This window comes from Bos javanicus, chromosome 10 (genome assembly GCF_032452875.1).
Source record: "Bos javanicus breed banteng chromosome 10, ARS-OSU_banteng_1.0, whole genome shotgun sequence".
NCBI lineage: Eukaryota > Metazoa > Chordata > Mammalia > Artiodactyla > Bovidae > Bos > Bos javanicus.
Window position 1 is genome coordinate 28,492,427 of NC_083877.1, and position 26,281 is coordinate 28,518,707.

The 26,281-nt window shown below is 43.1% G+C and overlaps 1 protein-coding gene across 1 annotated transcript in view; it reads right to left on the reverse strand.

Annotated features, from left to right (window-relative positions):
- Positions 1-26,281, reverse strand: part of RYR3 (ryanodine receptor 3) — a 557,133-nt gene that overhangs the window by 125,703 nt on the left and 405,149 nt on the right. The window contains exons 39-45 of the mRNA XM_061430666.1: positions 21,624-21,897; positions 19,345-19,459; positions 17,750-17,879; positions 16,436-16,539; positions 14,496-14,631; positions 3,155-3,335; positions 1,616-1,724 (exon numbers count right to left, since the gene is read on the reverse strand). Of these exons, the coding sequence (XP_061286650.1) occupies positions 1,616-1,724; positions 3,155-3,335; positions 14,496-14,631; positions 16,436-16,539; positions 17,750-17,879; positions 19,345-19,459; positions 21,624-21,897 (1,049 nt within the window). The remainder of the gene's footprint in view (positions 1-1,615; positions 1,725-3,154; positions 3,336-14,495; positions 14,632-16,435; positions 16,540-17,749; positions 17,880-19,344; positions 19,460-21,623; positions 21,898-26,281) is intronic.

A 26,281-nucleotide genomic window follows, 5' to 3' on the forward strand; every position in this document is an offset into this window, starting at 1 on the left:
CCTTTCATTTTCCTTTATTTGTTTAACAGCACAGAAATGGAAAGATTTGCCCATGTGGGTAAGGTGCTAGTTCCACAGTAAGAACTAGAAACTATCACAAGTTAAGAATTCTGATCAGCCTCCCCTTTGAAGATTTAGATTTTCTTTTCTCTACAGTACTTTTCTGGAGAAGGAAATGGCAACCCACTCCAGTATTCTTGCCTAGAAAATCTTATGGACAGAGGAGCCTGGTGGGCTACAGTTTATGGGGTCACAAAAGCACACAGTACTTTTACCCTAGATTCTTCCATACCGGAAGAGTTCCCCTAAACGCTTGTAGATGGATTTCCAAACAGGCTACATTGTTAAGTAGATAATACATGACATACAGGAAGAAAGATAAGAGTTTATGTTTTAATGCAGTATCTTTCAAATTGTAGTCTTGACCAACTAGTGGGTTATAAAATCAGTTAGTGGACTGTCACCAGCATTAAAAAGCATGAAATATATTAGAATAGAGTAGAAACTATTAGAATGCAGTATCCATAGCAAGGATAAGTTTTGTTTCTGGACATATGTATACTAGGTTACAATGTAAATGATATTAATTTTCTCAACAAGTTTGTTTGGAACAAATTGTTACAGAAAAACCCAAGTGATCTTGTTAGCCCACCCCAAATTTCTTACTATGGTTAAAATAAATTTTTTGGTCAAAAGAATTTGAAAGCCACTACTTAAATCAATGCTATCTTTTCATTAGCACTGTTTACAACATACACACTGTTATCTTGGCTGTGACCAAATATATAACCTCATCAATACCAGAAACCACTATTTATATCATCCTAGTCTGCATTGCAAGTACTTTTAGGAGACACTGGCATAATCCAAATGCAGTGAACACTGTGGAGAGAGCACCTGAGCCCTGAATGAACAAAGTTCTATTAAACAGTTACCAAGTACTTTTAAAATAGAAGGAACTATCTTTTCTGTCTTCCTACAAGCAGCAATTATTTCCTCTCTCACTTAATAATGTGAGACTTTATGAGAAATAAGGCCAGTATGTGTCTCCACCCTCAGCAGAGATGAAAAAGGGAAGGTGAAAACACAACTTTGAATACACAAATTCAGTTTGAAACTGAATGTTTGAGAAGACATCTCATAAAAATAGAATCATCTTTTCCAGTATATCTGCAAAGCTTACCGCTGGGAAATAACCAAACATGAATCGTGACTATCTTCCTGATGCCTAACACCATGGTCATCAAAAAAAGATTTTCCATGTGGAGTGTCCTGACAGAGACAACCATGAAATCAAGTTGGTCACATTGTGACCAGGCTGAGGTGCAAGAAAATGTAATTTTTGGAGGCTTCTGAAACAAGAATATGTAGCAGATATGCCCTACTAGGGTCACAGAGAAATCATACAACACAGAGATTTTCCCAGGAGTCATTCCTCAGAAAGCTGTAGAATCAGGTACCAGAGGCAGAAACTACTTTTGATTTTGGCTAGAAGGAATAGAGAGAAAGGCACGTTCACACATGCCAGGGACAGAAGAAGAAATGACCTTCACGACATCTACCATGTTCCTGATTCAAGTCCCTCAAAGCTGCTCTCTGGGCACTCATCACTTACGTGCATCTCAGGAGCACAGCGGCCCAGCAGGTCTATAAGAGCCGAATAAAATGACATGATTGCATTGCCCATGTGCACGATCTCTTCTTCATCTTCATCGTCCTCTGTGCTGCTGAGACAGAAGCGACACAAGGAGCTGTAAGGAAGTCATGCAGGTGGCACCATGCTTGAGACACGATATGGAAATACTTTCTCTGCTCACCCTGGGCATCATGCATCCTTTCCACTGGACTCTTTTTCTCCCCCAAGATGTCAATGAGGTGGTTTAACTCAGCAAGCTCAAATGACCCAAATATACTCCCATGAACTTAACTGACATGAGTGGATCATGCAGACTACACTCACTCATGGAGCAGTACTGTGACCCCCAAAGTGAAAGAAAGTGAAAAGTGAAAGTGAAATCGCTCAGTCGTGTCCAACTCTTTGCGACCCCATGGACTGTAGCCTACCAGGCTCCTCCGTCCATGGGATTTTCCAGGCAAGAATATTGGAGTGGGTTGCCATTTCCTTCTCCAGGGGATCTTCCCCACCCAGGGATTGAAACCGGGTCTCCCACATTGTAGGCAGACGCTTTACTGTCTGAGCCATCAGGGAAGTCCAAAACGTCTACCAACCGTTCCATCATTTTCCTGCTAGGCAGACATGGAAAGCACATTGGACGGGAGTCAGGAAGGCCAAGTTCAGGCCCTGGCTCTGATGCTAAGAAGCTATATGACTCTGGGCCTCAGTTTTTCTCAGGTTACATGAGGAAGTTGGGACAGCTTATGTTTTGGGTTCTAACTCTACCAGATCACCTACCAGAAATGATGACCAGAAAAAAAAAAAAAAAAAGCCCCTGGCTGGAATTATATCCCAAGCTAGGCTGAGTTATATCCCTTCTCTAGATTCTGGGGTCTAATCTAGAGGCCGTGATAAAAGGGAAATGGTCACAAGACATAGTGAAAGGAAGGTCACAAGGCCGATAATGTACTAACTATAGCTTTAACTGTTAAATTCCAAGATTAGTAGAGCTGTGATTTTTTCACATTCTGCAGCTTTCTTTTTACCCCAGGAATCAAATCAGACACTTTCAGAAGAGGAAGTGGAGGTTGCTCCTTCTTTTTAAAAGTATGAGAGGTATGAGGTGAAACAGTGGGATTCAAAATACTGAAGGGGACAGGCTGGAGTTAGACAGTGACTGGAGCCTGTTGGTCCAGGCCTCTTAGCCTAGATACAGTTTCCTCTGGTGGGGATGCCACAGGGAGGCATGGGGGTGGGGTGTGGTGGGGGTTGAGCTTGCGACTTCTGGATTTGCCAACAGACCTGACTGGAGAAGGGGAAACGGAAGGCAGGGAAGATAAGACTGATCATGAAGCTTACTGGGAGAGTCAAGATAACAAGCTCACAAAGTGATCTAAGCTGTTTGAGCAACAGCTATAAGGAGCCTGTGCTTCTTCTACCAGGGAGAGGTTATTGACACTTGCTTTATCATGCATGTACTGAGAATATTGGGGAGCTCACCAACCATACGGAGGCGGGAAGGCAATTCTATTCACTTACACTTCCCTCTTGTAGCCCTGTGAGGGGAGGTCGAGGGCTGGGTTCTCAGAGATCTTAATGGCGCCTTGCATGGCCGCCAACAGACCGTTTCCTCCTTCACCCCGCAGGGCGGGGCCGAAGCACTCGGGGCGTCTGATGAGCAGCTTGACCACGACACTAGCATTTTCTTCCACACTTTCACCTAAGGGAAAGAGGCATTTTTACCATCTCGCTGGAGGGGACAACCTCAGAACTGATTTCATTTTTTTGGCCATGCCATGTGACTTACAGGACCTTAGCTTCCCGACCAAGAATTGAACCTGTGTTCCCTGCAGTGAAAGCGTGGAGTCCTAATTACTGGACTGCTGACAAAGTTGCCCAGAATTGATTTCTAATTGATAAGGCTGGAAGAACAGTTTTGGTTTAGCTTGTCACATACTCTTAAGATTAGTAGCTAATACTGATGCAGAGGAAGCTTTGATAAATTAGGTCAGAATCTATTTATCTGAAGTAGTACAATTAACCAGTATTAGAACAGAGTCTTGCTTCTCAGTTCAGGATTTTATGCCATTCACATTATTTCAGTATATTTAGGTCCTCAGAGGGCAAGAAATAGACTACTGCATCTACCATGGATTACTGATTAATTCACAAGTGACTTAGAGAAAGAGGACCTTTATGTCTTTATTAACTCCCTTGGGGTGCTTATTAGGTATTTCCTTGCTTCCTTGAGATGAGGTAATAGGGTAACTCAAGCTGGTGTGTTTCAGTTAGCATCTGGAGAGGTGACGTGCCTCAGCTGTTCTCTCTGGGGTATGTCTCTCTTGGGGATGACAATGTTAGTCGCTCAGTTCTGTCTGACTCTTTGCGACCCCATGGGCTGTAGCTTTCCAGGTTCCTCTGTATCATGGGATTTTCCAGGCAAGAATACTGGAGTGGGTTGCCATTTCCTTCTCCAGGGGATCTCCCCAACCCAGGGATCCAACCCGAGTCTCCCGCATTGCAGACAGATTCTTAACTGTCTGGGCCACCAGGGAAACTCTCGGGGATGGACCTCAGGGCATTTCTGAAATCATTTATCTGGGTAAGAATCTACTTGGTAAAGTTGTCTTAGTTATTCTTAGAATTGCTCTGTGGGGAGCTAAAGACTGGATGACTGTGTTTGCTGGTATTTCTGTTTGGAAGAAACCGTAGATAACCAAGACAGGGTATCACTTCCCAAAGAAGTGATTAAGCAGTGAACTGCCACATGTAGACAGGGATCGCCAATGCTTCTCAGAGTCAGTTTTAAAATCCAAAGTAGTTTTACAGCTTGTTCAAACAATTTCATGAGACATACTTTCTGTCTCAGTGTCTCATACAAAATCTTAACTTGCGTCTGAGAATTCACCCCTGGGCCAAACCTCAAAGACAAGGCTTTTTGACACTGTGTACTGGATGAAACCTGAAGAAAAATATTTTTATAAAATTACTAGATATTATTGGAGGATTCAATTCTATAATAGAGGTTGCATCTTGATACGCTGTTGTATTAATTATTTATCCTTGCATTAAAAATTATCTTCAATCTTAACAGGCTAAGACTAACTATTATCTCATAGTTTTTGTAGTTCAGGAATTTGGGAGTGACTAAGCGAGGCAGCCCTGGCTCGGGATCTCCCATGAGGCTGCAGTAAAAATGTCAGCCAGGGCTGCCGTCTTCTGAAGGCCTGACTGGACATGGAGTATCAGCTTCCGTGCTTACTCACATGGCTGTGAGGAGGAGGCTTCAGCTCCTCACCGTGAGACCTCTTGATAGGGCTGTTTGAGTGTTCTCATGACATGCCAGCTGGCTTCCCACAGAACAAAGGATCCAAGAGAGCGCGTCAGGGAGAAGCCGCGACACCTCTTACAACCTTGTCACATACTGTCACTTCTAGTATATCCTATCCATGAGAAGTGGTTCACTGAATCCAGCTCGCACTCAAAGGCAGAAGAAGTAGGCTCCGTCTTTTGGAGGGAGGTACAAGGAAGAATTTAGAGATGTATTTTAAAACTATCACAAGAGTTTAAGTTCTGTGTAATGAACATTTTTATGAATCAACTTACAATGGCACATTAGAATGGAAACCTATAAAGCTTGGCTTTTCCTCTAGATTTTTAGCAAATCCCTGTGTGAGTAGGCACACTGCACCAGCTCACCAAGTCTCATTTGTCCTGTTGAGATACTCGTGCCTCTTCTAGTTTTAGGGTGAGTCCATTAGTCTTACTCATGTGCAGAGATTTCTTCCATCATGTCCACAGCATTAGAAGGGCTGAGCTTGCTTCCAAATACTTGAAATTAACTTGGTCCCACTCAAACTCACATGTGAACACACTGCTGTGTCTCACAGCCCTGGACAGTCTACCAGTATTCCTGGTCTAAGCGTGGCCTGCTGACATCCTTTCTTATCACTTGACCTTCTATACCACAGGTAAAATCCAAGATTGTTAAGTTTACACCAACATAAGTTTTAGAACCGTGTAATTAGATTCAGAATAGAGTTTCATTAAACTGAATTTATACAGCCCATCAGCATGCATTCACTATTTTATAGCTCAAGCCTTCAAGAAGAGACTAAATTTTTTTGTAAAGAAGTTTTTCTTCAAGTTTTGTCTAATATAGTATCAAAACAGCATTTGTTTTTAACTAAACCAGAATCCACGTGAAGAAAATTCTCAGGAGATGCTGAAAGGGTAAAATAGTCACAATAATGATATGGTGGAAAGAATCAGGAAGGAAAGGAACCCAAGGGGAGGTTGACATTGTACTGTTTACAGAGGAGTTCAGATAAAGAAGTGATGCTAGTTCTAAGGACATGTTTTCCATGAGGTCAACCTAGCATTTACACACGATAGAGATTATTCACAGAGGGATACTTAAAGAAAAGCACCAGGAGAATCAGTATATTTGAAAGCAAGTATTTTTAGTTATAGATGTAACCCACAGTTGACGACTTTAAAATATTGTTGGCCTTCAACACCTATCAGGTAGCACATATATCTACACTCCCAGTTGTCATTTCCTATTACAAGAATAATGAAGCTAAAACTTTGACATTTTAAGTGTCAAAAATGGAGGAAAAAATTCAACCCTATTAGTCAAGCTTATTTAAACACTGTGCTCAGATTCTCTCAGTTCTCAGAATGGAAACACTTATGGGTCAACCCTTGTCTTAACCAGTATGCTGAAATTAACTTTGTTCTTTCCAAAGTGATCAGTGTCATGAAGCTTGATGGAACGTGGACCACAGTGTCCAAAAGGATTTGAAGAATTAAGACTGTGAGTTCTGTATTGAGTTTGCTATTGAAATTCATTTGCCAAGGTAGTCTTATTTTATCTGAATCTTATGTCTTCAGTTCAGTTGCTCAGTCGTGTCTGACTCTTTGTCTGAGAGACCCCATGGACTGCAGCATGCCAGGCTTCCCTGTCCATCACCAACTCCTGGAGCTTGCTCAAACTCATGCCCATCAAGTCAGTGATGCCATCCAACCATCGCATCCTCTGTCGTCCATTTCTCCTCCCACCTTCGATCTTTCCCAGCATCAGGGTCTTTTCTGATAAGTCAGTTCTTCGCATCAGATGGCCAAAGTATTGGAGTTTCAGCTTTAGCATCAGTCCTTCCAATGAATATTCAGGACTGATTTTCTTTAGGATGGACTGGTTGGATCTCCTTGCAGTCCAAGGGACTCTGAAGAGTCTTCTCCAATACCACACTTAAAAAGCATCAATTCTTCAACACTCAGCTTTCTTTATAGACCAACTCTCGTATCTATAAATGACTATTGGAAAAACCGTAGCTTTGACTAGATGGACTTTCGTTGGCAAAGTAATATCTCTGCTTCTTAATATGCTGTCTAGGTTGGTAATAGCTTTTCTTCCAAGGAGCAAGCATCTTTTAATTTCATGGCTTCAGTCATCATCTGCACTGATTTTGGAGCCCCCCAAAATAAAGTCTCTCACTGTTTCCATTATTTCCTCATCAATTTGCCATGAAGTGATGGGACCAGATGCCACATCTAAGCTAATTAGGTTGGCTGGTACAATGGAACCAGGAAGCTATAGCTTGATCACTGGATATTGGTCATCTGTGGGGGATGCAGAGAGCACTCTGCAAGAGGAAGGAACTGAAGTGCAACCATTGATGCTAATTGGAGAGGGGACCAAGGAAAAGGATTTCTGAAGGTTTTGCAAGGTAGAAAGGTTGGTCTGATTAGAAAAGAAGAGAACAGTCTCTTCTAATTACCTGTAACTCAGTAAGCTGGGCTGCCAACCAAATCCCAAGGGAGAAGGGGAATACTGATCTTGAAGGCATTTTTCAAGGGAAAGAGAGATCTGAGGTAAACTAGTTTTGCCCAAGGGCTTACAACAGTGTTTTTGCTGGAGTTCTAAATGAATAATAAGCTTAATAACGGTGCACATTCACAGAGCTTCTCTTCAAAGTCTCTCAACACTGCCTTCGTATTACCACCTTGTTTTCAATGTTCCTGAGAAGTTAGATGGAAATGGAATGATTCTCTCCGTTTTAATCTTAAACAGTCATTCTCATCACAGGAAGGATTAACAAGAATATCATGATTGCCCATTGCTTTTCTTACTGTCTGTATTCTAACCACAATTCCTATTTTAAGTTCTTTTGCTTGGAATGCTCTCTTCCTTTCCATTCCTTTGACATAAAACCTTGACCTATGCAATTCCATTTTGCCCTTGAGGATCAGCTTAAACTTGAAAGTTCCAGAGGATGTAATCCTCCAAAACGCCCCATCTTATTTCTTAAAGCATTGTACAAAAGTGTAATTAATGAATGTTTTGGTATCTGTATTTTTCATACTAGACTGTATATTTAATGAGAACACGGTCCATGTCTGAATTATCTAACCTTGTACGCTCAAGCCTCTTGTTAATGTCATTTACAGGCTTGAAAGGATCAAATGGAATGCTGAGGGTGATTATCCATCACTGCATTACCAACGCAATTATCAGCTGTTGTTTGCAAGAACTGAGGCTGTCCATTTCCTAGGATTATAAATTTGACAACAAGAACAAAATCTTAGACATTTTAATCTTAACCATCCCCAGTCATCAATACCAATCACAATGAAGAGTGGTTATTACATTTTTTATGACTCTAAAGACATGAATACAGAACCAGCTGATTCTTTTAAGCATCTGTACCTACTACGCCCTTCAAAGCTAACATGCTAAATTTGTATTCTTGATCCTAAAAGACCTTTTTTTCAGCATTATTGAGATATAAATGTCATACCCTAAAAGGTTTCTGGCTCCCAGCTCAGCGCCTCTCAGTATGCTCTCCCCTGACTACTCTGTTAAACTAGGTCCGTTTCTTTCCTCAGGATGTTGTTCAACATCTGCCTTCTTCCCCAGGCATTCCTTTATTCCAAGATTCCAACAAGCACCATCATTTTTGGCCTGCCCACAGCCACATGTGTCACTATGGAGGTGGGTGCAGTTGAGTTTTTTAGTATGTATATAATGATTTTGATCATTTTGCTTCAGTTTGCTCTGTTTGCTGCTTTGACTTTCAGTGACTTCAGGGTAGAGCTTCTCATGCATGTCTCCTGTCACTTCTCACAGCCCCTCATGCACTCTTCACATGTCACACGACGGACGTCCGAGTTATGATCAAGCTGCCTAGGGAAACAGATTCAGTAAAGCTGGACACATCGTGTTTTCAGATAAGTTTGCAGCCTGAGGAAGACACACTAAAATGCTCCAAGGACTCTATGGAGGCACAGATTTACTTTCCCCCTTCTTTTTCTTCTTTGTTTTTGGACTGTGCCACATGGTCTGTGGGATCTTAGTTTCCTGACCAAGGACTGCGCCTGGACCCTCAGCAATGAAGGCACCAAGTCCCAACCACTGGGCTGCCGGGGAATTCCCCTTCCTCTTGCGGATCTGTAAGGAATCTTTTCCTACTTGGTATCTACCTTAGGAAGGGATTAATCACACACCCAGACACATCTGTGTCTAGACAGGCTATAAAGTTTGTAATTGCTGGGTTAATAGAAACCTCTCAACTTTAGTCCTCCCAGAGTTAAACACAACCCAAGGTTTCCCAGCAAGCTAATAAAAATAAAGTGGAGAAAATTATATGCTTTAAGAAGTTCTCTTAAAAACAAATCTCGTTTAAGAAGATTTAACACCAACATTAAGAGAAACTACTAAAATAATGTTAGAAAAGAATTTTCTAATTCTATTATTTTGATATAGCAAGAGCTTTTGATTTGGCTTAAAAAAAATTGTTTTTAAACAAACACTAGCACCAAACAGAAATTAAAGAATTCCAATTTTTGATCAACTCAAAGGAGAAAATGCTGTTTCTCCTTGTTCATTAGGGAGACACTGTTTGCAAGACAATGCTATATAATGGTTTGAGTGGAGTTTGGCCTCTGGAGCCAAACTGTTCTGGTTCAAATCCTCACAAATGTCTACTAGCTGTGTGATTCTGGCAAAGGTACTTATTAATGGCTCTAAGCATCAAGGTGTTTATCCATAAAATGATGACAATAACTATATCTAACTCACTGGGTTGTTATATAAATGAACCAGTTTGCACATATGAATCCCGCTCTCTCCCCTGGACAGTCTGTTATTACCATTTCAACTGCGGGTGACCTGCAGGCCCAATTGGTCCCAATCTGTTGTCTGATTGATCTCTATCCTATAGCCTCAATTTGAGGCATCTCCATCTGGGGGGGTCACACACCGCAAAATTTTTCCCCAAAACACACAAGCCCATGACCCTCCATCTCCAACCACTTTGTCCTTCCGACCACCCTTACTTCTTTTCTGCCTTAGATCTCTAAGCTCTAAAGTGACCTGTTTTTTTCCTTATGTCAACATACCCAGGACCCAGCCATTATAATCCTCACCACCAGTGAGTCCTATAAATTCTGCCTCTATTATTTATTTCACATGGGTCTCCTCTATCCCATTCCCATCACCGCCATTACAATTCAGAAACTCATTATCCTAACCTGGGCACAGAAGTTCCCAGTGGTTGCCAGTCTTTCTTCTGATGAAAAGGTTTCCCAGTTCTCTGCACACTGAATCAAGACTAAACTCTTCAGCTTGGCACTTCAATTCTCCCCATCAGAGCTGCCTGCCTACCTTTTACACCTTGTTTCTTAGCACTGTCATCTGTGCATCTATCCTCCAAGACCAGCTGATCACTGTGTTTCCTGAGCACACGTGCTTTAGCCCTCAGGCCACTGCTCAACTGGCTCCTTTCCTGTATCTTAGCATCTGGAAATTGGACCCTTCAAAGCTCATCACAAATACTACCTCCCCAAGAGGCCTTTTCTGATCTCAACAGGATGTAAGTGTCCCCTCATGAAACCCACTAGTACTCTGTCCCTACCTTACTCTACTCCTTATCATAGTGACCTCTGTCCATGTCTGTTCCCCTTAGTAGACTGTCAATTCTTTCAAAGCAGAAGCCAATAATCTTTGCCAAAACCAAATGTTAACTTCACATGATAAGAGACACAATAAAGGTTAAAGCGCACATAGCTTCCTACTGATGGTCTAATAGATTTTCAGGAGTTTACTGCATTATGAAATTGTACTGTAGAGTACATTAAAAAGGCATAAAAAAATCTGAAAGCAAAGAGGGTGGACCGAACATATTCAGAGTTTAGTTGAATATGGTTGTACCACATAAGCAAAAGCAAGTGTTGGAATTCGGCCATCCAGGTAAGAAAACAGCCAGTGGATTCCTCAACCTTCATAACCCAAGTAGACAGTCCCAATAACTGACTCATAAAACCCTTGATCTTCCTGTGAAGTTGGCCGAGATGAATAAATGGGCCTTCCTGGATCTGGTATGTATCATACAGTCTATTTATAGAATTTGGTGGCACCACACAATTGCACACGCTAGTAAAGTAATCCTCAAAATTCTCCAAGCCAGGCTTCAGCAATACATGAACCGTGAACTTCCTGATGTTCAAGCTGGTTTTAGAAAAGGCAGAAGAACCAGAGATTAAATTGCCAACATCCGATGGATCATGGAAAAAGCAAGAAAGTTCCAGAAAAACATCTATTTCTGTTTTATTGACTATGCCAAAGCCTTTGACTGTGTGGATCACAATAAACTGTGGGAAATTCTGAAAGAGAAGGCAATACCAGACCACCTGACCTGCCTCTTGAGAAATCTGTATGCAGGTCAGGAAGCAACTGTTAGAACTGGACATGGAACAACAGACTGGTTCCAAATAGGAAAAGGAGTATGTCAAGGCTGTATATTGTCACCCTGCTTATTTAACTTATATGCAGAGTACATCATGAGAAACTTTGGACTGGAAGAAACACAGACGGGAATCAAGATTGCCAGGAGAAATACCAATAACCTCAGATATGCAGATGACACCACCCTTATGGCAGAAAGTGAAGAGGAACTCAAAAGCCTCTTGATGAAAGTGAAAGTGGAGAGTGAAAAAGTTGGCTTAAAGCTCAACATTCAGAAAACTAAGATCATGGCATCTGGTCCCATCACTTCATGGGAAATAGATGGGGAAACAGTGGAAACAGTGTCAGAGTTTATTTTGGGGGGCTCCAAAATCACTGCAGATGGTGACTGCAGCCATGGAATTAAAAGACGCTTACTCCTTGGAAGGAAAGTTATGACCAACCTAGATAGCATATTGAAAAGGAGACATTACTTTGCCAACAAAGGTCCGTCTAGTCAAGGCTATGGTTTTTCCAGTGGTCATGTATGGATGTGAGAGTTGGACTGTAAATAAAACTAAGCACCAAAGAATTTATGCTTTTGAACTGTGGTGTTGGAGAAGACTCTTGAGAGTCCCTTGGACTGCAAGGAGATCCAACCAGTCCATTCTGAAGGAGATCAGCCCTGGGATTTCTTTGGAAGGAATGATGCTAAAGCTGAAACTCCAGTACTTTGGCCACCTCATGCGAAGAGTTGACTCATTGGAAAAGACTCTGATGCTGGGAGGCATTGGGGGCAGGAGGAGAAGGGGATGACAGAGGATGAGATGGCTGGATGGCATCACCGACTTGATGGACGTGAGTCTGAGTGAACTCCAGGAGTTGGTGATGGACAGGGAGGCCTGGTGTGCTGTAATTCATGGGGTCGCAAAGAGTCGGACATGACTGAGGGACTGAACTAAACTGAACTGAACTGATGGATCTTTAAAATTGACACAAAATCCCCTTTATTACCACAATAACTCTGCATTAATTTGGGATATGCAATCATCTGGACTAGAAGTAAGACAGGCTATCAGAGGATACTCTGAAACTGGCCACAGAGGAAGAAAATGGGAGTTTAGCAATTCTGATGATGAACAGATAGTAGGTATGGAACACACAGAGGGAAGCAGAAAACCCAAATCCCTGAAAACTTGGCTGGACAAGCCCTAGGGGGACAAAAGACAAACATCTCAAGGTCTGTGACCAAGTCAAGAAAGGGAAAAAACCGGGACACTGGAAACCATTCAAATATTAAGAACAGAATGCATCATGATGCAGGAAAATAAGCAGGGGATTGGGGAGAAGGAGACAAGAAGAGCACATGGCAAGACAATGACCGCGTGATACCAATACATTTTTAGGTGAATTCTCATAGAACAATCGGCATGACTGCTTATTAGCTGAAATCCCTTTCTGCAATCATTTAACTAGCGCAGCTAGGTTTGTTAGCCAGAAACTCCAACATGGGAAAAGGGAGAAAGACTGTAACTATAATGTAAATACAAGTAAGCTAGTATTAATATCATAACACAATTTTGGAGACAAGGTACAGTTTTAAGAAACTACTCATTTTATGCAATATTCAGCATATTCAGTTCAGTTCAGTCGCTCAGTCGTGTCTTACTCTTTGCGACCCCATGAATTACAGCACACCAGGCCTCCCTGTCCATCACCAACTCCCGGAGTTCACCCAAACTCATGTCCATCGAGTCGGTGATGCCATCCAGCCATCTCATCCTCTGTTGTCCCCTTCTCCTCCTGCCCCCAATCCCTCCCAGCATCAGGGTCTTTTCCAATGAGTCAATTCTTCGCATGAGGTGGCCAAAGTACTGGAGTTTCAGCTTTAGCGCCATTCCTTCCAAAGAACACCCAGGACTGATTTCCTTTAGAATGGACTGGTTGGATCTCCTTGCAGTCCAAGGGACTCTCAAGAGTCTTCTCCAATACCAGTTCAAAAGTATCAATTCTTTGGTGCTCAGCTTTCTTCACAGTCCAACTCTCACATCCATACATGACCACTGGAAAAACCATAGCCTTGACTAGATGGACCTTTGTTGGCAAAGTAATGTCTCTGTTTTTGAATATGCTATCGAGGTTGGTCATAACTTCCAAGGAGTAAGCGTCTTTCAATTTCATGGCCGCAATCACCATCTGCAGTGATTTTGGAGCCCCCCAAAATAAAGTCTGACACTGTTTCCACTGTTTCCCCATCTATTTCCCATGAAGTGATGGGACCAGATGCCATGATCTTTGTTTTCTGAATGTTGAGCTTTAAGCCAACTTTTTCACTCTGAATGCCTGATGAACTATGGAATGAGGTTCATGACATTGTACAAGAGACAGGGATCAAGACCATCCCCACGGAAAAGAAATGCAAAAAAGCAAGATGGCTGTCTGGGGAGGCCTTACAAATAGCTGTGAAAAGAAGAGAAGCGAAAAGCAAAGGAGAAAAGGAAAGATATAAGCATCTGAATGCAGAGTTCCAAAGAATAGCAAGGAGATATTAAGAAAGCCTTCCTCAGTGATCAATTCAGCATATTAAACTAGTGGAAATGCAAAGTTTGTGTCAACTTGGAATTCAGTATAAATGAGAGGTGGTTTGCATTAAGAAGAAGAATATTTAGGGTTTCTTTTGCAATTCTTTATTTTTTTTTCCTACTGGGAGTTTAGTTACCTTTAACAGCTATCAGCTCTTCCATGTTTTTATTCATTCATCCATCCATCCAATCATCCGTTCATCCATCCAACCATTCATTCATCCATTCAAAACTCTAAGAATCTAGATACACACTTGCATTTAATTCTGGGAAACAAAGATATTAACAAGCGCCCTCTTTTAGAAGAAGAGGTACGAAGAGGTGACAAGCCCAGGCCGATGTAGTGAGCTCCTTGTAGGCTCTGGTCCTAGCATTCAGGACTCTCTCCACTGGATTCCACTCTTGATCCTTGTCTAGCCTGATTGTCCTAGAGGTTTTTCTATCAGCTGCCACCTACCTATACAATCTACCGTGTTTATGGATAGGAAGCAGTGCAAAGAATTTCCTTTTCCTAGTACGCACTGTGATTGTGCCATCCTAGGTCTGAAAGGCATGGGAAACTGAGACTCACTGTTCACGAAGACGGCAAACCTCAGGAAGGACAGGTAGCGTTCCCCTTCAATGGGGTTCCAGCCGACATCAGGGTATCCTTTGGCTAGAAGCATGGGGCAGCTCTGTAGGCCACAGCCTGCCAAGTAGGTCACCACCTGCCAAGAACAAAACAAAAGTTAAGTGAGTTTTTTTTTTTTTTTTAATGTAAGTTTTTTATATAGTTGGTAAGGCATGCACAATTCTGGGAACTGAAGGGCTTTCATTTCTCTAGAAGCTGGAGACATCCCACTACTTTCCAAGTAAATAATTTAGCAGATTTGAAATTGGAACCTTCTACTCATTTTTGTTTCCAAGCAATTGACAAGACTGATGATCACTGCTATGTAGATATAAGCCATATGCTATGATTTCCCGGTTCTGGCAAGAGGGACATACCATTTAAAAGTCCTGGCAAGAGGGACATGGCATTTAAATGTAGGCCTAACTAAGGTGCCCCGGGGGAGACGACGGTGGATGCAGGCTGGGCCTGTTCATTTGACCATGGGCTTTCAAAACCAAAATGCTGTCACTGGTTGACTGGGTGGGCCCTCCTTCTCCTCTACAGACTTCCCCAGGTACCCTCTTTTCCTCTCCCTCCCTCCTGGTCTCCCTTCCAAGGGAGACTCAGGGTCCCGGATAAGCAGTTATCATGTGAACAGGTGAATGTGGCTGAGGGTGGGCTGCTGAGCAGGGCATCCTGGGGCACTATCTTATCGTGTGAGAATCATTACGTAACTTTAAATACAGGTGTCAGTTAGCATCATATCACCTAAATGAAAGCTGAGATATTTATTGCCGTTTAAATGGATGAATAGCCAAGTCTGACTAAACTCTGTCCCCTCAGAGACAGAGGCCAGGAATGCCCAGGACATTCACATAACAGCAATCACGTAACTTGCTGCTGGGTGCACAGCTCCTGAGTTCATGTGTGTATGGGGTGGGGCGGGGTTTGTCTTGTTTCTGTTCCAATCACTTCTTACTAAAACCAGGACGTGTTCCAGAACATAAAAAACTGTGTCATGTTTCTCCGCTGCTTGAAGCCCTCCAGCGGTTTCTGTGGCTCGAGGCTCTAGAGTGAGGTCCCACAACATCACAGGTAACAGAACGGCCTCTAGAGCCCAGAGCTTTCGACCCTGGCTCTGACACTCGAACCCGATGACTCCGAGGATGTTGCCTCATCTCTCTATGCCTCAGTTTCCTCTCCTATAACTAGGGCAATGATAAAAAGGCTTGTCCTAAGGATCACGTGACTTAATTCTGAGTGGGGCCTGGCACACAGTGATTCCACAGGTGTATGGACCTCTGCGGTTTGCAGCAATGGCAGCATAAGGCCCATTCATTTCTGTTTCTCCTCCCTTCTCAGCACTTTCCACATGCTTCAGGACTCTGGTCACAGCCAGCTTTATGAAGTTCAAGCACACCATGCTCTCTTCTCTGAAATTCAAACATTCCTGGCACATGTTTGTCTTCAACATGACTGAGTAGCTTCTGCCCACCCTCAGGGTCACCTCTTTGCTGAGAGCCCTTCCCGATCCCCTTGTTGGGGTCAGATGCCCATTCCTAGCTGCTCCCAAACCCACCACACAGTGGACAGCCCTTTCCTTGTCCCCCTCCTCCTGACTAGACGGCTCCCCTCCAAGCTGAGAAAGTGCATTGTCAGTCTCGTCAGCTGTCCAGTCAAGGAAACAGTGAAGACGGGATAGGAAGAAGGTGAAGGTGTCTGTGGAGCTGGCAAGTCCTGTCCACAGGAGATGCTGTGGTCCTAATTATCACATGGCTCCCAGGACTCACATCCCGCCACACTTTCCTTACACGCTGAAGAGGTTCTGATGGAGGCTCAGCCTTTGGTCTGCTTTTCCTTGGCTTGGCTGCGCTATAAGCAGGGGAGAGCAAGCATAGCACCTCCCCAAGGCCAGTTACCTTCTCGAGGTCTGGCTCCTCTAAGCCCAGCGCTAACTCATTGTTGTCCATCACGGAGGAAGCGGCCACATCCAGTGGGGTGGATCCTCTCATGGAGGGGGAAGCTGAGGAAGAAGGAGAGAAGGGGAGAGAGGGAGAAAGAGGCCACCCAGCGCTGAGCTGAGGCTGCAGTGCCCAGTAATGGCCAGGAGAGGTCAGCAAACACAAAATCTGGACACATCGCTGTCCTCAAGGGGGGGCTGCCTGCCCAATTCAAAAGCAGCTTTGTTTTCTGTCCTTCCTCCCTACACTCAATACTGACGGTGAATATAGCTTAAGTTAGAAAATCAGTTCATAGGAGCACCTGGGACCGTGTATTTTCAAGTGCTTTTCTAACATGGAAGTTCTTGGGCCCTTGTTTGGTGATCATTCAAGTCTCAGATGGCACTTGATAACCAAGCTCACATAACTTGGTCATTTCTGGAGTCACCACCTAGAATTTAAAAATAACCTCAACTCTTAGAATTATATCAGCTCACCAACATTGCCTTTCATTTCCCTTTGGTTCTTAGGCTAAAACTGAGAAAAACTTTAGGTGGCATTTTATAAAAAGGTTGGGTAGTCTAAGCTTGTTGCTTAGTCCCTAAGTCGTGTCCAACTCTTTTTGCAATCCCATGAGGTTGCATTTGAGAAACAGGAAACCTGAGATTACAGATTTCACGTGCATATAATGTATTTGCGTCTTCCACAAATTCATTTAGTTTACATACAGAAGAGTAAGGCAAGTGCATGCATTGGTTTTCTAGCGGTGGTGTTGGATTTACGCTGTTTGTCCATAGTTGCTCCTGGCCTGTCTGCCTTGCAGCTATGAAAGCACTGGCTGTTTAGCCGATGGGACAGGCATGTAACCTGCGGCCAGCCTGCCAAGAAGGGATTGGATCCATGACCTTGGTCTTATTAGCACTGCTCCCTGGTCCGCTGAATGGGCTGGGAGGTGCTGGATCTCCAGACTACATCCATAATCTCAGGTAGCATTTCATGAACTCCGGGTCCCCAGAGAGAGGAGGCAAAACTGTGTGACTATAAACTGTGCCTAAGCCAAAATGAATCTGTCATCATTACCGTCACCATGGCTGGTTGGCAGCGACTTCTCTCCTTAGGTTGGAGAGCAGAGACATATTATTATTATTTCACATGTTTTGAGACCAGGCAGGATGCCTTCTTCTATTTAAAAATACCATAGCACACATGTGACTTCTTTCCTTTTACTGCCTAAGTGGCCAGCAGGGGAAGGGTAACCCCTGAGCCAACTGCAGAAGTTATAACATGACCTACCTAGGCCAACACTGCTGTTCTCCAACAGGTAACTTAGATGCTCAAACATGGCCTTCTGATTTTGTCGGCTGATTCGACAGAAATAGCACAGGAAGCGGCAACAGCTAGCAACCATCTTTGGAAAGGCAATCTGTAGGGAGAAGTAGAAAGTGTCACGGGGAAGAATCTATAGTGAAGTCTTTCTGAAAAGGCTGACTTCAAAGAGTCTTAGGTTGGAGCCTTCCAAGCTGTGAACAGTTGGGAAAAAGAATTTTCTCCTTGCTTCCGGTTGTTTCCAAGATGTTTTCATAGGAGGGACAGAGAATAGACACCTAAGAAGAGGCTTCTAAAAATATTGAGGGCTAATTATAGCTCCTGAAGTATCTTTCAAAAAAAAAAAATAGATGTCAAGACAGAATTCTAGGCATCCTCAGATGTCATGTGAAATTGTTCAACCCTACATCAGACCACTGTTTCTGAGTAGGAAGGGAGGGGACAGAAAGGGAGATGGGTGATCACAGAAAATAAGACCTAGCACTGTATCAAACCTGAGTCTTCTGGGTAAAGATCGGCCTCTACTGCTGTAGAAGCCTCAACAGCATCACCCTTTCAGACTGTGAGCCTCCCCCAATTACCTCTGTCCTTGATCACCACTCTCCTATGTGCTCCTAGAGCATTCATAACATGATTCTTACAATTTAGCACCAAAGTGCCAACTTCCATTACCATCAAAAGTGGTTGGCTTCTCTGCTTAACAAAGTAATTAGCATCTCCAGGGGCTGGCCGCATCTTCTGTTTGATCAATCATGCTCAATAAATGGTGTCAGTGTTAACCTTGGCTCAGGATCCAAGAAAGCCCTTGATTTCCACTTTTAGAATCATGGAACGTGTTCTAGGAAGTAAGATTCTAAAAGTTAGTCTGTCTGCTTGCTGAGGCACACAGACGTTTGTTCAGAGGTCTTCTGGGGAGGGTCCACTTTCCTGAGAGATCAGAAGGAAGCAAATGAGGAGCAAGGTGAATGGGGCTCCTGTGTTCTTCCTTCACAATGCTCACCTGTCAATATTGGTGGCACTGCTTTCCTAGGACCAGGTACTCTCGAATTTCCAATATTTAAAAACATCCCCTATCTGTTGCCTTAGAACCTCTCTGACTCTGAGAAGGACCTGGACAAGGTGCACTACCTGCCCAGGTGAGCCCTACTGGCACTCCCTGTCCCTTGGCAGCAGGAGCTCCCGGGCCCCTTATGGCGGGGCTGGCTAGGAAATCGACATCGTCAGGAGCTTGGCTCAGACAGGAAACACGTACCCTCCGGTGGGAACAGTGCCAGGATCGTTATTAAAATCCTATTTTCCTTTAGAACTGCCTTCTGACACAGCACCAAACACACCAGGCTCCTAAGTGGAACCCGGAGGAATTCCATCTTGGAAGGAGCAGGACTGCAGAAGAGGATGGGAAGGAGACTGAGCAGCCTAGTGAAATGAGTGAGAACTGTTAACACTGGCTGGGTCCCATCTCCTTGCTCCTCCCCGTACCCTCCCTGGGAAGAATCACTAGGCAGTGGGCACCAGCCACGTGCAGGGGTCAAATTCAAGATAAATTCTCCTTGGAGAATTACCTGCAACTTTTCTGCACCCAGCACGTTCACCATCACCTCCATGACGGTCTCATGCATGCCGAGGACTCTCATGAGGTTGGGGTGCTGGTAAAATACCTTGTTGTTCATTATGTCTCTAGGGTAATCACAGAGAGAAGTCAGCACTTGCTTATTTCAATGCTACAACAATGCAGGGTTGAGAATACACAAATACACATGAACACACATTTGGGGAGAACTAATGTATGAGTTTGATCCCTGAGTTGGGAAGATCCTCTAGAGAAGGGAATGGCTACCCCCTCCAGTATTTTTGGCTGGAAAATTCCACGGACAGAGGAGCTGAGGAGTCTGGAAGGCTACAGTCCATAGGTTCACAAAGAGTTGGACACGATCGAGGGACTAAAATTTTCACTTCTAATGTACATGCCATCTGCTGGAAAGATGGTCAGAAGGTACTAGGTTGGTGGAATATATGTGGAAGGCCATTTTTAGCTGAAGGAATATCTTATGCTCATTTATTTCTACTTTTTTTCTTTTAAATATTTCCTTCTGATGACATCAAGTAGCTGCCTCTCAGTTGTTTTTTTTTTTTTTTTGCTTGTGATAGTTTTGAGATAGCCCAAACCACTGAATTCTCTTCCTCTGTGTATTAAGGGTCTTCTATTTTTGGTTCTCCTGTCCTTATATCTATACCTCTATGTACTTTAGTTATCCAAATGGTAGGGCAGGGTTGTACCCTCTTCTTAAGGCAGTTGTGTATTAGGTGCCAATGATATTCTGGGACAGTAGCACTCAATAAAATGATCAAAATGAAACATAAAAAGAATTACGTTTTTAAGTCATTCGACATAAATTCACATAATAAAGCTGCAGGCAAATCAAAATACAGAGGCAGCCTGCAGCCTGGCTGTGTAATTCCTTGCACGTGGTTCCTCTCAGCCCATATCCCTTTCTCCAGAGGGCTGCAGCTGTTAAAAGGAGACAGCAGTAGGTTTTAGTGGAGCTATGTCTACCACAAGGGCTGGAGAAAGGCTAGTTCTGCAGCTGTTTCCTCTTCCCATAAAAGTCTCTTCACCTCTGTTGTAAGAGTCCTCTTTGGAAATGAATTTAAGGAATGCATGCATCCCCTCGTCCTGCCTCAACTGCCAGCATCCCTGTTCTGGGTCTCAGTGACGCTCCTTTACTTTGCTGGTTTGAGGGTGGTAGGATGACAGTTCCAGCAGCAGGGAGACTATGGTTCTAGTGCTCGATTTTATTCAGGTAAAACTGTGGGTTAGTCAGTGAATGTTTTGGGGGGGCTTTAGGTTTCTCATCTGCAATATATATTACCTAATTAAAGGAAATCTTTTTGATATCTAAAATGCGATCTTTCTTGTGGTATACATATACAATGGAATACTACTCAGCCATAAAAAGATGAAATTTTGCCATTTGTGGCAACATGAATGGACTTGGAGGGCATTTTGCTAAGTGAAATAAGACAGATAAAGACAGATAAAGACAAACACTGTATGATATCACTTATAAGTGAAATCTAAAAAATACAAGAAACTAGTGAATATAACAAAACAGAAGTAGACTCACAGATACAGACAGCAAACTAGTGGTTATCAGTGGGGAGGAGAGGCTGGGGCAATACAGGGGTAGGGGAATGGGAGGTACAGACTGTTGGGTGTAAGATAGGCTCAAGCATATATTGTACAACACAGGGAATTTAACCAATATTCTGTAATAACTGTAAAAGGGAAGTAACCTTTAAAATTGTTTAAAAATTAAAAATTTAAATTATGAAAACAAAAACAAGCAAATAAAATTCAATCTTTCTAGTGATGTGGCTTCTAAGGAAGATCTACAAGCTACTGTCATGAGGAAACACATTTTGAAGAATTGATGACAATGACTCTACTCCCAAGAAAAGGGAGGAAAAGGGCTATAGTTATTCAAAGGGAAGTTTCAGAAGATTTCCAGTCAAAACCTTAGGCGCTCAAAAAGTCTCTCTCTTGTTGGGTTGAACACACTGTCCCCTCCTTTGAATCTTTTCATTGCTTCCCTGGGACTATTTTTATCAGATTCAAACTAAATATCTGCTTTTTTCCAAGATTCCTTCCTCCTTCTTCTGGCCACGGCCCTTCACCCCAAGTAGCCCACTGTCTGGTCTCTGAGGTTATTGAAGGGGACTGATTTAATGAGCATATAATCTGAAAATGAGTGAAATCAGGATGGGGAACCCAGAGGTTTTTATGTGACTTGATTTCAGAACTGCCTCCTCTGCAAGCTTGCCCTTGATGGGAATGACCCACCCCAGCCCGTTGATCATGAGTAGCTCCTCCTCCTTGCCCATCCTGACGCTGAGCAGGCAGCGAATTTGGCCCAGGGCAGCTAGCAGGCTGATGGTGTCGCTCACGGAGGCCTGGCTGATGGTATAGGTCTTGCGCAGCGCCTGCAGCAGCTCCCCGATGCTGTCATACTGCCGCCGCAGAAGGTTGAACATCATCCGGACCAGCTCTGCATCCTGGATCTGGTCCTCCTGGGCCCATCGGATCATGGTCTGTGATATGAGCTCCTTCAGGGTCGCTGGAAGGACAAGGGGAAGCACCAGTACTGTGGCTGTCGAGGCTCAGGAGCACTGCGCACTCTGTCACTTCACTCAGTGATAACGTACAACATCAGCTGGGTAGGGTTAAAAAAATTCTTAAAGGTGGATTATGGCACACAGAGAAGTAGAACGCATACCAAAAGGCAGGTGCATGAGCCATATTATAATAAAAGAATATCTTCAATTTGAACTGAGAAGGCTAAATGTTCTATTTGGATTAAATGGCATTCAGTGATGCTTGAATGATGCTGGACATAGAAGACAAAATAAGATGCCTTCTTGCCATCAGGGTGCTCACAACTTGGTTCTTCACATTTTCATTTTGACTTAAAAGCTACATTTTATCCTTATTTTATAATACAATGCAATACATACTAAGATGGGATTGTGTATAAGTGCCACAGGATACAGTGGGGAGTGATTCTGGATGGACAAAATCATAAGAAGACATTGGGCACTGCCTCTTAGGAGTAAAGCACTATTAAGTGCTAGGATTTCTCTACCATAAACGGCAGCCCACCAGGCTCCCCCATCCCTGGGATTCTCCAGGCAAGAACACTGGAGTGGGTTGCCATTTCCTTCTCCAATGCATGAAAGTGAAAAGTGAAAGTGAAGTCGCTCAGTCGTGTCCGACTCTCAGTGACCCCATGGACGGCAGCCCACCAGGCTCCTCCATCCATGGGATTTTCCAGGCAAGAGTACTGGAGTGGGGTGCCATTGTCTTCTCTGCTACCATAAATACTATCCTCCAAGTATTCTAAAGATACTATCCACCATGAATTGAGTAAGCCATACCACTGATTCAAGAACTCTAAACTATATTTGAGATGACACAAACATAAAAATACACTAGGGGATGGAGAGAAGTAGACTGAGAACCTTCTATTAGGTCAAAAGACTTTGCAACCAGACATCTGACCATCACCCGCTGAACTGATTGTGTTGTCCTGGATCTTTGGCAGGAGTCAGCTGACACTGTGTCAGATGCTTCACAAGCATCAAGGGAGGATCCAGTATGAGTGAATTCAGAACATATCGGGGCTCATGCTGGTTGCACAGAAACACCACTGGCTGCACAAGTAAAGGAAAGATGGCTCAAGTGGGAAGCAAACCAGCACTGGGACCTTCACAGGTTGAGCTGAATGGCCCCCACAAAGTGCTGATGGTCACTGGTGTGGGAAGATGACCAAAAGGGAGATGCAAATCTGAGCAGGAGGACAGTGTGATAGGGGATCCTGCCAGAATGTCTGGGAGGCACTGCTCACCCCCCTCTATGTCATGCACATTTCCAGAAGATGCTGTAACACAGGTGAGACACGCTGCTCTTATAACTGCTTCCAAGTCCAGCTCTGCCTGGCACATTCCTGCAAGGTATGGATGGCACCAAGGCCCTTAATTCAGACCAGTGATAAAGGCAGAGCTCAGGGGCTGATGAGGGTTGAGCAGTCCTTCACTGAAAGCACTGGGGATAAACTCAGATGCTTTCAGTAGCCTGTGCCCCGTCTTATAGTTTTCTACCTCTGTGACACTAAATATGGGAGGTGTCTTCTCTACATACGATAACGGCTCATCATAAGGATATGAAAACGGAACTTTGTTACCAAAGCTCCAGAAGAGATCTAGATGTAAAGGATGAATTCAACTTACTTCTGTGTCTATCAACCCTGGGGATATTTTAGGTTTAGACAGGAGACATAAGCTAAAAAAACTTAAAAAAAAAAAAAAAAAGGATACCCAAGGCAGAGAAAAGCACAGTTAAAAGATGTTCCTAAGAGAACTCACTAGGCAGGGATTGCTGACTAACATTTGTTAGGTTAGATAATACCTGAACTTTCTGGGGGAGAAAAGTTATTTACCATCTAAGCCTGGTCTCCTCTCAGGAACTTGTTTCCTCAGCAGTCAAATGTAAAAGTTTCTGTTTCTCCTACTTAATAGTCACACTAATGAATAAAACAGGACAAAACCATAGATGTTCTTGTATGCAACATAAGCTTACCCGGTCCTGTATGTACAGTTTCCTCTTAAGCCTGATTTAGGACTGAAAGAATTACAGTTCTCAATACTTACAACCAAATTCATTGCAGAGATAATACACGTGACCACAGTCCCTGCCACACATGAAAAGCAACCATAAGTATTAACCAGCTCAAGGACCATCCTCTTTCCAACAGGGAATTCTACAGAGTCACACTGAAACCATGTAAATATTCCCCTAACCTGTCTTTCGGATTAGTTCAAGATTCGGGTGAGCTCTTAGCCACACACTGACTTACCAATCCAAATCAACATTTATAGCCTAGAGAATGGTTCATTTCAGCACAACACCTCATGAGAGGGCAAATGGGAAAGGAAATAGCTACTTTTTTTTGGAAAGGGCAAGATTTTATTTTTGTATAGTTGATTTACAATATTGTGTTAATTTCTGCTGTATAGCAAAGTGATTCAGTTATGTATATGTGTGTGTATATATATTATATATATACACACAGTCTTTTAAAAAATTTTCATTTCCATTGTGGTTTATCACAGAATATTGAATACAGTTTCCTGTGCTATACAGGGGACCTTGTTGTCTAATGTGTATGTAATAGGTTTGGATCTGCTAATCCCAAACTCCCAATCCTTCTCCCCCAACCCCTCCCCCTAGACAACCACAAGTCTGTTCCCTATGTCTGTGAGTCCATTTCTGGGAAACAGCTCTTTAGCCTGAAAGGGAAGAACAGGAAATGCCCCATGGGTTCTTTGTCCAGGTCAGCCTTTAACGTATATGTGAGGCAATGGGATAAACAATTATCTATGTGTGACCAAGTTAATGCTCAGTTAAAAAATTGTGACCCCCAAGCTCCCAACAGAAAAAGCACCTCATCATCATGTATCGATAGGCAGATGTAATTCAGTAGAAGGCACAGCATTTAAGACCATTCTTGTTGGACAAGGTTTCAGATTGTGAGACCGAGGTTCGGAAAGTGAGAGAAAGTATAACTATGAGAAGAAAACAAACTGGGGACGGGGGAGAAACATTCTTAAGAGCCCTGAGAAGCACGGTGTACTTTGCAGCCTGACATATGCTGGAGACCTAGCACCCACCAAGCAAACCTAGGCTGAATAATGAATTTTTAAAGGTCTAAACACCTCTGGGACTGAGAAAATGGAGCTTTATACCCCTGGCAGCAATGCTGTTGAAAATTGCTAAGACTTTAATTAGCTCCCACGAACCAGCAACAGAGCAGCATAAATGAACCAGGGTAGAGAGGTTAAAGAGAACACATTTTCTAGAATGTGATAGCTTCTTCATGTAACTGCATATCTGGGGATTAAAATAATTAATGCACATAACCGTCTCTGGCATAAACCATGGGCTTAATAAAAGGTAACTCTTATGCTATCTGTGCCAGTAACTATAAAAGTTTGGTTCACAGCCCCCTGGGGTCTCCAAGACCCTTCAGGCAGTTTGCAAGGCCTGTTGTACTTTCATAATACTTCCAAGATGCTATTTGCCCTTTTCATTGTGTGATCAGCTGCACTAATGGTGCAAAGCAATAGTGGGTAAAACTAGTGGGGCAAAAACAAACAAACAAAAACAAAGCTGGGTCCTTAGCACAAAATCAAGACAGCAGCACCAAACTCTATGCTTTCCTGCTGCATTACCAGACCAATGACCGGTACTGCTTGCATTAGAATGCTCTGAGTGGCATAGAAAGATTATTAATTTTATTAACAACAAACAACTGATGCTGAAGCTGAAACTCTAATACTTTGGCCACCTGACGTGAAGAACTGACTCACTGGAAAAGACCCTGATGCTGGGAAAGATTGAAGGCAGGAGGAGAAGGGGATGACAGAGAATGAGATGGTTGGATGGCATCATCGACTCAATGGACATGAGTTTAAGTAAACTCCGGGAGTTGGTGATGGACAGGGAGACCTGGCGTGCTGCAGTCCATGGGGTGGCAAAGAGTTGGACATGACTGAGTGACTGAACTGAACAACAAATTCCTGAGTATACATATTTCTAAAGCACTTCTGTTGTACAAAGGCCAGTGGTTTTCCTGAGGAAAAACACCTGTGTGATTGTCATGATTGTTGCTAGCTAAACTAGCTGCTTCTTTCTTGGAATGCCACCTTAATTAAGAGAACAACAGACAAACTATGGTTAATCACACTTGAGTAACTGACAGATATTTTCTTAAAAATGAAACAAGCCTGTCACTTCAAGGAAAATAACTCTTAGGACTTGTTGCCAAGTTTAAAATTCAAGCTTTCAAGAGAAAACTAGAATTTTGGAAAAATGTTTTTCTGCCACTGTGAGTTTGATAGCTTCCCAATATTTAAAGACTTTTTTGATTAAGTTGTTGATATTAA